This window comes from Cyprinodon tularosa, unplaced genomic scaffold, assembly GCF_016077235.1.
Source record: "Cyprinodon tularosa strain WSP-4 unplaced genomic scaffold, ASM1607723v1 ctg350, whole genome shotgun sequence".
Classification (NCBI taxonomy): Eukaryota; Metazoa; Chordata; class Actinopteri; order Cyprinodontiformes; family Cyprinodontidae; genus Cyprinodon; species Cyprinodon tularosa.
In genome coordinates this window covers 701164-712735 of record NW_024039064.1, presented here as the reverse complement: position 1 = coordinate 712735, position 11572 = coordinate 701164, and the positions used below count along the sequence as shown (strand labels likewise).

The window sequence follows — 11572 nt, the reverse complement described above, 5'->3', positions numbered from 1 at the left end:
ATTAATACTTTAGGAAATTAATTTCCATTCTAAGCCTGTTATAATTTCTCCCAGAAGAGATCAATTCCCCCATGCATCTTAGAGGTGCTCTTACTTAAAGATCCTAATGTAAAAAAAACATTTTCCAGTACATTAACCACACTCATGAAATTCTTCTTACACAACAGTCCATTGTGTTAGATACTCCAGATCTGACCTGACCCCAGGAGACACAGCAGTGCTGTTCAAGCCTCACTATTTCATCCCAATTAGATATACTGCTGATGGATGAAATCACACTCCAACAACAAATCAAGAAAGACAATAAAAGAATTACTGATGCCTAAGAGTTATTTTTTTGCAAGAGAAAGACAGGGAGAGAGAGATCGAGGGAGATCCACACTTTTCTTTGCATTCAAAGTTCCCCCCCCCCTCCCTTATGTCCTCTCTCTCTACCTCTGCGCCTCCAACTTCGCTCCCTCCGCTGATGCAGAATCACACTTCACCTCCCCCAGTTACCATCAGAAATCTCTCATCCCCCCTAATGCGGGGATCTTCCTCTGCTCTCTAATCCACTGAACAGAAGTGCTTTGTCCTTCTGTATCACTCACCCTATTTTTCCCTCCCGTCTCTTCGCTGCAGGATGAGCGCTGAATGCAGCAGTTACTACAACACTGACGGTGTGTTTGTGGAGGCTTTCTCCTGCCCCAAACCAGGCAGCGCTGCCTTTGCCATTTACTGCTGTGGCTTTAATGATGTGAAGTATTGCTGCGATGATCCCAACAGCTTTTTTCCATATGAGTATGGATACATGTGGTGGCTGAGGTAAGCACACTTTTATTTGACATTTCTCCTGTCATTTTTTATTTTTCTTATGCTTTTTAAATCCTTGTACCACAATTAACTTCATAACTTTTAATGATATTGTTTAGTTACCACCCTGATTTGTTACTGTAGTTCTAAAAAAGGCTAAAGCTTTCTCATTAATAAAGATGTCTGAAAAGAACGTAAATAATTTTTCTACTTTCCTCTCTAGCTTATTGTTTTATCACTTTCTCTTTATAGAAATATGTTTTTAATAACTACTGGAGAGAAATCATTTAGATTTACTTAATAATATATAGATTTACACCTTAACAAGTAGCAGCAACCTTTTTTTCTTGTTCACCTATAATGTTTTTTCCCACCTATTGCTTTTTTAACCTGTCAGTTTTGTTTCTACATTATCATCCTGTCTCCTCTCAGTATCGGTGCTCTGGTAGGTCTATCCATCGCAGCGGTGGTGCTCCTCGCCTTCCTCATCACTGTCTGCGTCCTCTGCTACCTTTTCATAGCCACCAAGCCCAGTCGCCTTGACAACGGCCTGCCCCTCAGAGCACCAGGTCAGGATGGGTGTGTGTCAGACTTGTCATTCTGTTATGATTTTGTTTTATTGTTGAAAACAGGGTTAATTACATCCCAGTATGCATGTGTGAGCGTGTTTGTGTGTTTCAGGTGAAGGTAGGAGTCGTCTTGTCTTGTAATGAAATTGAAACATGCATTGCTAATGAGCTGTGACACCTCTCTGGTTGGTGGGATATTGTCGCTTTGGTGTCATAAACATAAATCTTGATATGGCACTTTCACACATATCTACCATGAAGAAAATCTGATGGTGACAACAGTTTAGCTGTGTGTGTCATTACTGAGCTTTGAATTTGTTTTGATCACTGCAAACAAACCTATAGGATTACATCTCTGTGCCTTGCATAGTTAGTACAAAAATCTACCTGCAAGCAAAAAACAACAGAAAAAAAAACATTAGGGTTGTATATGTTAAAGGGATAAAGTATAAAAGCAAATCAATATCATTTGTTTCCACCCCACTTCAAATTTTATCTTCCTTTTTGGTAACTTCACTCAAAAACAAAGACAAAAATAGCTAGAATTTTCCCCTTAAGTTGTTCTTTAACACCAGCTTTAACCCAAGAAGACAAAGTCTAGAAGAATTAAATTGCTGCATTTGCCTTCATAACTCTGTTTTCTAACTCAGAAAATCTCTCAGAAATGATGCCAGATAAAGCACAGACTTGCATCAATTCAAAAAGAAATGTTTCCTCCATGACTTTGGATCCAAGTTAACAAGATTCAATCTTATCAGAATCATTTATTTTCTCTGACAACTGATGGGTAGAAACAAACCAATACAATTTTGCTAAGCAGAAGTACGACCATTTTGGGCAAATCCACCTAAGTTGCATTTTTCTACACTATGTTCAAAGGTAATAAGCTGTAAATGTCTCTACTGCAATAAGGAACTCTCTTTAGCTGTAAACCCAAACTAGTCAAAAATACTCAAAATATTTATTCTTATTACATCATTACTTACACTTAACATCTATGTGTACAAATTACTGAGCACATACTGTATTTTATAGTGTAAAGGCCAAAAAGATGGTGCCAAACACAGAGCACCACTCCAGGCAAAGCAACATTTCCCACACAGAGGTGGGTAGCCAAGCAAAGAAGCAGCAGCCTACAGGCCAAAGAGGCACAGAAAGACAAATGGCACCAAGCCCTACTGACACAGCCCCTCTACCTCCCCCAGCTTCACAGGTCTAGTCCCCTGGATAGAAGTGGTTTCACAACAACCCCTGCACACAAGACTGACCATCACCAAGCAGGGCAGGCATTAGCTTACCTCACCTGCCAGAACCTAGAGGGACGGAGACGAAGGGGGGGCACATATATTTCAGCTGATAAGCCAGGCAGGCAGAAATAGAATGCGCCTCTCCAAGGGTTCAAGAGGGATGGATGTCCACCAGAGCTTAATGAAAACCAACATCCTCTAAATAAGTTCTGGAGATCATAAGCCATGGCCCCTTTGAGCCATAGGCCACAACCCTTGGATGGTTCTGGTAGCCATATACTGGGGGTCGTCAACCCAAACTGCTCAAAGAGCCATATTGGACTAGCCTGGGTGCCATTCCAAACTTAGTCCCGCCCACAACGTTTGAGGTCGGGAAGTTCGGTCTGGCATTGCTCAGTAGTAGCGCGAGTATGCTCGCACAATATTTGGCGGGCCAATCAAATTGTCAGGGCGGGCTTTATACGATGATAGACAGATGATCAACAGTAACGTAATCAACCACGTCACCAAAGCGCGCTTGAGTGACAACAACAATGGCTGCCGCTGGAGTTGAGGTGTGTAGATTCTGCTATTAGGTCTGTTCTAGAAGATATCGACAGCAAATTAATTTTAAAAGAGGAACAGAGAAACGCGATCAAGGCTCATCTTCTTATTCTAGGCGTGCAACTGCACACTTTGATTTTTGTTGACAACAACTATGCCTCGCTTAACATACGTCACGCACTCCGTTGCTCTTGTTGGTTGTAGGTCTATCCAATTGAGTGCAGAGGCATTTTTTTCCTGGTTCCTTCAAAACACGCCCCTTAATTACAGCTCTATGGAGCAGTATCAGACTCATATTCTGACTAGAATTGAGTAGGACTACGTCAGGCTAATATTGGACCAAAAAAAACAAAAAATTGGAGCCGCAAAAATGTAAAAGTCTTATATAAACCTTATATGGCGACACAGGCTCTAAGTGTATTATCACACTATAGAAAAGGAATAATGGACTAAAATATATAATAAGCAATCATGATTGAAGTTTTATCCTGGAGGAAATGTCACATAAGAGCATGAGGTGAGGGAGGAGCAGTGAATGCCCTGACTGCGTGGATTTTACTTTGCACTGCTTCAACGCCCTTCACTGCGTGGTTTAAGTTTTGTTGCATTGATGAAATTATAGAAACACGATAAAGAAATCTTTTTATGGTGAACATGTTTCTGTCGGGAGGAGTTGATTGAGTCATTGCAATGAGATTGCAATGAGATGCTTTGCATCTCTGCTTCTCTCTCCTTGAACCCCAGTTGGCCTTGTTCTGCTGGAGATTTCTTCCTATCAAAAGGGAGTTTTTCCTCTCCACTGTCGCTACAAGCATGCTTAGTGTGAGTGATTGCATTCGAGTCAATGAGTTGATGCAATCAGCTTGTTTTTCTTTAGATAGAAAACTTTGAATCAATTTGACTGTATGATCTGGAGAACTGTAAAGTGCCTTTAGATGACGTGTTGTGAATTGGCGCTGTAGAAATAAACAGAATTTAATTTAATTGAATAGGATGGATATTAAGTGTTTATATGTGAGCTAAGGCTTTAGTTTATCTGATAACACATATCTAGTTTAACTCTCAGGATTGAGCACTGTTCCTCAGTAAGGAAGGATAAGTCTTCTTATAGCATCTGCTATGTACAGGCAGACAATATCTTTTAACAAAACTTTTTTTTTACTTTTCTGTCCAGATATGCAATTCCAGAGCTTTTGTTGTGGTAAACAAATCAATAGTCATTTTGTTTTTCCTGTGTTTTTCAGTTGTAGACCCAAGCGAAGGAACCAGTCATGGGAGAGTTACCGCTGCTTCTGGTCCACAGGGGTTCAGAAAGCAAATGATGAACAGGAAAGTGGACTCTGACAAGGAGCCATCAGACCCGGAGCGGCTTTTCCAGCGATGCTTTACTGCTACGGTCACAGGTGTGAAGGTGGAAAGTCCCACATAGGGTTAAAGAGAAACTTGTCTCTGAGGAAAAACGGCGAACAGGGCGCGGCTCAAGGAGGCGGATAATTCTGGACGCTGTATGAGCTGCCAGAAAACCTCAAGGAAAGGCATTACAGCTGCATTTACTGACATCATGCATCACATATTGTAGTCATGGTAGCTGAGTGGAGTAAATTGATGAGTTTTTCCATTCATTGGAGCAAAGAAGCACTCCCAGTGCCGGTGACCACTCTTAAAAGCAGTTATTATGGTGACTGAAACTTTGCTGCTTTTTAAGTGAAACTGATCTTTCACCTCTTCTTGGAAGTGCTTGCAGATGGTATGAGTTGGTGTGTGAACGCCTGGTAATACAACGGGAGAGAAAGGATATCATCAAAATTGGAACAGAGACTCTGGGGCAAGTTTTCAATGTCACAAGTCAGACCCTTGTGACATTTAGAGCTGCCAATTTAAAGCGCTCTCCTCTCATGAATGTAAGGACTAAAGTGGGGTTTTTCCATGTAAAACATTCACTACCAGGAACACCAGCTTGTTTACTCGCTTACAGTGATGTATCTCCCCTTTTAAATGCCAAACATCCTGTTCTACCCATTGTCCTCAAATGTAGGAAATCAACTGTCAACAATAGTTTCTTTCATCAGTTTGTCACTGTGTTTATCTTTGTTTTTTTTCTCTCAGCCAAACAAACCTCTCCTTGAACATGTCCGATGACATTAATGAATATTGTGGGATATTAATAGTTTGTGATGGAGTGCATTTCAGTTAAAGTCACGAGTTGATGACTTAATAAGTCAGTTGACAGTGCTGTCAATAAGCAAATAACACTTGAATACAATGGATAATACCCTTAGGCCTCCGACCCAACTGGTTTCATATTTCAACAAAGTTTCAGTAAATCTAAGAAGATCTGTAATCTAACTTTAAAGACAAAACAAGATAGTAGCAATGGCTTAAATACTTGTTGAATAAATATTGTATTTTTTCAGGTTTAAATATTACAGATCAGTAATTTAAATATATACTGGATCACTCAAATAATACAAATATTCAGAGACATGATTTAAATGATCCGATAGCTAAAAACAAAAAGAATAATACAGAGAATAAGAACTGATAGTAAATTAGTATAGGATCTAATTTTGTAGTTGTGAACTGCAACTTTTTTTCTAATAGTTGTTGGATTTTAGCACGCTTAGTCCTGCTGAAAGAAGAAATTTTTGTTATTTTCTTTCTTTAGATTGAGTTTAACAAATTGAATTCTTCGGAAAGTGCATTTTACAGTTTAAGCTCTCTTCACTTCAATCCCAATTCAAACACTCGTGTTTAACTAATAAAAATGTTGCTTACACCTGTCAAACCAATAGAAATGAATCTTCACTCCCCTCTGCTGGGAAAATTTCACCCCCAGAAGTGAAGAGAATGTGATCTGTTAAATGCAATGAAAAGAATAAACATTTCAATCTGAAAAAGAGAAAACATCAAAGTTGGTATACATTTTTTTTTCGTTTTTAATCAGGAATTTCACTGACTCAACCCTGAATTGCATTTTCTCCATTTGTGAAATGTGTTCTTTGCTTGCAACAATAATGGAACAACATTCACTCCATAGAACAGCAAGAAAGTCTCATCTGGTTTTATAAAGAAAACAAAAAGACCTAAAATGGATGAAGTCAAAGGAGGTTCCATAGCTGATGGCCGCTCACAGCTACAGATGAACACATAACAAGCTGGGAAAAGCTTAAAAACATGTTTACAAGCTTTTAACAGACTATCAAGGACCCAAATGGCTGGAGTAATTTTAACCAAAAACATTGAAAGGAACCAAAAGGAAAGCAATGAGAAGGAGAATGGCGTCGTCTTCAGCCTTAAGTTATTTGCTCTCTGTTGTAGGAGAGGCTGTGATGTTTTGTCTGTTGTAAATACTTCGCATTTTGCTGCTGTCACTAATTAAAAATCATAACTCAAGAACTTTAATTAGTATTTTCTCTTTCTGTTACCTGATCAATACATGAAGTTTTTCCGTGAAGGCCAGTAGTTTTTGTTTGAGAATATTTGTGAACAGAACGAACTATGACTAAAAACACAGCTGGCAGATCATTAGAGGAGAATTAATAAGAGGAGCTACAGTAGTAACAGAACAATATCCTCAGCTTTAAACGTCTTAAAAACTGCAGCTGTTATTACATAAAAAGTTGTTTTTTTTGCTAAGGTCGTTTAAATAAAAATAAACTTCAATTTTTGAGAAAAAAAAATCTGCATCCATTTCCTTCTTGCTCAATAAAATACTACTTCAGTGTTTCCCCTAGTATTATCCAAGGTGAGCGCTCTGCTCCCCTAGTAGATCACTGAAAGCTGTGATTATACATCATTGAATTCATTAGCTTCTCTAAATAACACCAAATCACATTAAACTATTATTTCTGTCTATGAAATACCTAATTTGACAAAGCTGCATGAAAACCTGCGCTTCACGCTTTGACCCTGCACTAGCAGACAGCGAGGGTTAACCTTTAAAGGCAGTAGGCGGGGCGTCATAGGGATGTTTGGAGTATTTTCTGGGGTATTTTCTTTTCTTTCTACCCAGTATAATTCAGCTGCTGTCCCTGTGCATGAAAACATCAGACTGGGTCAAACTTAACGCTTATTTTAAGCTGAGATATGAACAATAGATATGAGCAAGTCTAAATGACAGAAAGAAAAGGAGGAAAGTAACAGGATAGAGTTAAATTAGCAAAGATACTAGAAAGAAAAGAGAAGGTGGAGCTGAGAGAGTTTGGACAGGAGGCAGCTATTGTACAAAATAAACCTTTACCTGAATATGGAGGATACACGGCTCAGAATGTAGGACCCAGAATTCAGGCAGACAGACTGAAGTGATTTATAAACAGTGTTTATTAATTGCTCAGAGTTTTGCAGCTCGACAGCTAGGACTGGATGGCTGAATCTCTGTAGACGAAGAAACACAGGTTAGTGACCATGTAACTCTGACGAGGAACAATAGCAAACAGGTGAGTCAGTAACCTGGTGCAACATATTCTCATTATCAGTTCGTATGAAATCGTACGAAAAGTTATGCACAGTATTTTGTACGTTTTGGACATTTTCCCCCGAAAATACAGATCAGTGCGCATGCGCAGGCAGACAGACGAAAAAAGCAGATCCGCGGACCGACGTAAAACTGGGAAAAACAGTGCATTAATCACTTCTTCAGGTCTCTAACTAGGTTGCTTGCTGTTTTGTATCTTAGGGTTAGGCGTTAGACACTCTCTCGATGACCCCCCCCACCCAGTCCGACGACCCGAGCAGTTGGCTAGGGGATCAAAGGCAATGCACGGGCCCACGCACGTTCGTTGGTATCTCTCAGATCCATAGCCAAGCCAGTTTGTAAAACTTGGAGAACTAGGGTTAGCTTTTAGAGTAATGGCTAGGTTTTAGGGTTAAGGCAAGGCTTAAAATTAGGTTTAGGGCAAGTGTCAAGGCTAGGGGTCGGCTAAGTGTAATTCTAAGGCAAGGGTCAGGTGTTAGGGTTAGGCATGAATTCTATGTTATTGAATGGTGCGTAAGATGCGCATGGGCAAGGATATCTTGTCTCGAGGCAAGACGTAAAAATACAATGAAATGCGACGAAAAAAACGTCTAAAACGTACAAAATTACGGTGCATAACTTTTCGTACGATTTCATAAGAACTAATATTGAGAATACACTGCCTGGTTAGGTGTGGAATCCAGCACGATGATTTTCCACAGCACACGGCAGAAGCCCCCCAGAGAGTTCCAGGAGTTGAAGCCAAAGGTGCTGCAGAGCAGACTGATAAGCAGAAGCAAGCTAATGAGGAAAACCAGAAGTATCCTGAAGGAGAATCCAAAGCGTGTCGATGAGGAAGCGGAAGTCCTGGTCAGAAGATCAGAGATCAGAAGAAGTACCGAAGGGAAATCTAAGCCGGGGTCTGGAAACAGATCCAAGGTCATTAAAAGGCTAAATCCAATCGGAGTCCAAAGACAGGTCAGGAAAACAGATCAGAGCAGGGAAACTCAGAAGTCCAGGAGCAGGAACTAGTCAAGATCAGGCAGGCAGAATAAACAAACTGGGGTACTCTAGAGAACTCTCACCTATGGCTCGAATAATCTGGAGCTGATGGCTGGGACCAAGCAGTTTAAATAGGAACTGGAACAGGTGGATCTGATGAGTAATGAAATAAAATGATGAAAAAAATGAAAAACATGAACCAATAATCCAGTCATCAGTGCCAATATCATAACAGCTATACATGAATCATTAAACCTTTTCATCTATTACTCCTAATATTAATCCATCCTCACTGACTGCTTTTTGCTTTATTGAAGAAAAAGAGTGTATGTGATTGAAGTTAGAGATAGAGTGGAGAAAATATACGTCCTCTATTCAGGTTCTGTTAAAATAAAATGTAACTCATTCTACCAGCTCAAGAAAAATACAAATAAGTTGAATGATTCACTTACTGGGTTCCAGTGTTTTCCTTATGGTGTTTATATATTTTCTTTTTAAGACGGAAAGTTAAAATCGTTTATCATTGTTGCTGTTGTTGTTATTAGAAGCTGAGAGGCCAGTCATGGGCATTGAGGTGATGCAGAAGGACTGGATAATACTAGTCATAGAGAACCTTGAGGAGGAGGAGGAGGCGATAGAAGAGGGGAAGGGAGAAGCAGGGCAGAAATACAAAAGCCACCAAACAAAAAGAAATATAAAATAATAGATATCTCTAGAGAACCAAGGATAGTAGTCCAAACTTTAGTCCAAACTTTGTTTTTTTGACAATTGAAAAGCGGTCAGAAATTATACATTTAAGGTCTAGCTGGCATTTCCAGGTATAGCCATGCTTTAATTCTTTAATATTTGTTTTAATTTTTTACAATAAACTAATTGTTTAAAAGGCCATTCCCAACCATGCTGAATTTAAAGGGAAAAAATATGACAAAAGCTAAGCATAAAAACACTAGAGAGACGAAGAGAGTCTTCTCATCAAGCTCCCTCCCCCCCATTTACCCATCTTCCAATGTTGGTTTTAGCATTTCGAAAAGTAGTGAGGGTCACAATGACAGACTTTGATTCGAACCATAATTCGGTTTTTTTTCTCCAAGGCTAACCTTGCTCTTGTGCTAAAAAACTAATCATATGAAGGTGATCACACGAAAAACAATCCTTCAAGGTGCAAATGATTTGACGGTCTGACAAAAAGATTTGTCCTCACAGTCCTTCCTCTTTCATAAAAAATATTGTTCACAAAGGACATGCAGAGTGAACACCACAAATGAGAAGAGCTGGAATAAAATTACCTAAATGCCAATCATTTTAAATGACACCAATGTCGGTTATTTTCTATTCATTAGAGCAGTTAGAAACATTCTCTGGCCTTTATTGGATTGCTCAAGATTAGGTTTGCTTCTAGTGGATTTCAAAATGCCTGATATAAACCATTTCTGCAATAGTGAACTCATTATCTCAGGAGACAGATGCAGAGATGGTAGGGGGGCATGTGCTCTTGCTTTATATGTCTGCTAAGGATATAAATATGGACTGATAAAAATAAACATGGCTGTAGAAAAATATTAAATTTTAACATTTCAATACATAAAGAAAAAAAATTCCCAAAAACAAATGAATAAAGGCAGAAGTTATGGATGTGACCATATATGTGGATTAAATTAAATCCATATGGAGTCTTTAAGGGCCAATGAATTCCAGCCCTTAAGACCTCTGCTAGAATATATAGTGTGACTAATCCTAGAACGACACAACACTTCGAGCAAAGGTAGAAAAAAGTCTCAGAGGAATTTAAGCAAGTATGTTTTTTGTCTTTAAAATGGAAAACATTAAAACAACTGCATGCATCTGTATTCTTTACATGAACTGAGCCCTGCAACTGGGTCCAAATTAAAACTGGGTTTGGAGTCTGAGATGACTGTTCTAACCCATGAACATGTTTGACCTAAATCATTTTATTGTTGCTCTAGCTTTATGTTTAGGACCCTTGAACATCCAATGGAGTCTCCATATTTTCCAGCCTCCTTTTTATTCCCCTTTATTTAGCATACTTCGCATTATACCCACAATTCTTACCAAGATCTTTTTTTTTTCAACTCTTATCGTCATTACACTGTCACAAGTACAGAGCAACGGAATTCAGTCTCTGCATTTAACCCATCTGCCGCCCAAGCCGCCACTACCCAATCATGACACTACCACCACCATGTTAAAAAACATGCCTTAGTTTTTATCTGCTTCAATTGAAATGTTAAAACTGTTAAAAAACAAAAAAAAGATGCTTGTTTGCAACTCAAAGCATGCAAATTTAGTCACTTCATCTAATTTAAAAGCATTATTAATTAGATGCCCTCATAGATTCTATAAACAGTCAGGATGTAATTAATCAGAACAGAAGGACCCAGTATTCTGGCGGATCTGAGTAGCAGCGGCCAGGGCGTCTGAGGCTGGAAACTGCAGGAGAGTAACACAGGTTAGTGACCACATAAATCTAATGGTGGAAGATTATGAAGGAAAGTCACAAACCTAGTTTGCTAGTTCAGTCCATAGCCAGAGAATGAGGTAGAATGCAGCCAGTGGGCTACCATCAAGATGCAGCGGGCGCTGCCTAGAGTGTTGCAGATGCTGCAGCCCCGAAGAACATGCAGGAGTCTGAAGCCAGGTCAGGCAAACCGATCAGAACAGGAACAGGCAGACTTAGTGGTTGAGAGGAAGAACAGGTCGGGATCATGTAATCAGAAACACTAAGGTAATGGTAAAAACACCTCACCTCTGAAATCAGACAGTAACAGGCAGGCTCAGTGGATGAGAGGTACAGTAGAACAGATCAGGAAATCAGCAACACCAAGGAACTCTAAAAACACCCTCACTACTGGCTGGAGAGATAATCTAGCTCTGATAACTGGATGCAAGCACCTTAGCCTTTTAAAACCCACCGGGTTGCCGACGACCCAGTGGACCTAAAGTGGGGG

At 39.5% G+C, this 11572-nt stretch overlaps 1 protein-coding gene across 2 annotated transcripts; it reads left to right on the top strand.

Annotated features, from left to right (window-relative positions):
* The first annotated feature begins 449 nt into the window (after positions 1 to 449).
* Positions 450 to 5597, top strand: LOC119789915 (protein shisa-like-2A). 2 transcript variants are annotated; one of them, XM_038295108.1, is made up of 3 exons: positions 450 to 804; positions 1225 to 1371; positions 4396 to 5597. In XM_038295108.1, the coding sequence occupies exons 1-3, from the start codon at positions 623 to 625 to the stop codon at positions 4493 to 4495; spliced, it is 429 nt and encodes a 142-aa protein (XP_038151036.1). In that variant the 5' UTR covers positions 450 to 622; the 3' UTR covers positions 4496 to 5597. The 2 variants fall into 2 exon arrangements, with proteins under 2 accessions (XP_038151036.1, XP_038151035.1); XM_038295107.1 differs by having other exon boundaries at positions 455 to 804; positions 1225 to 1361; positions 4396 to 5595.
* The last annotated feature ends 5975 nt before the right edge of the window (positions 5598 to 11572 follow it).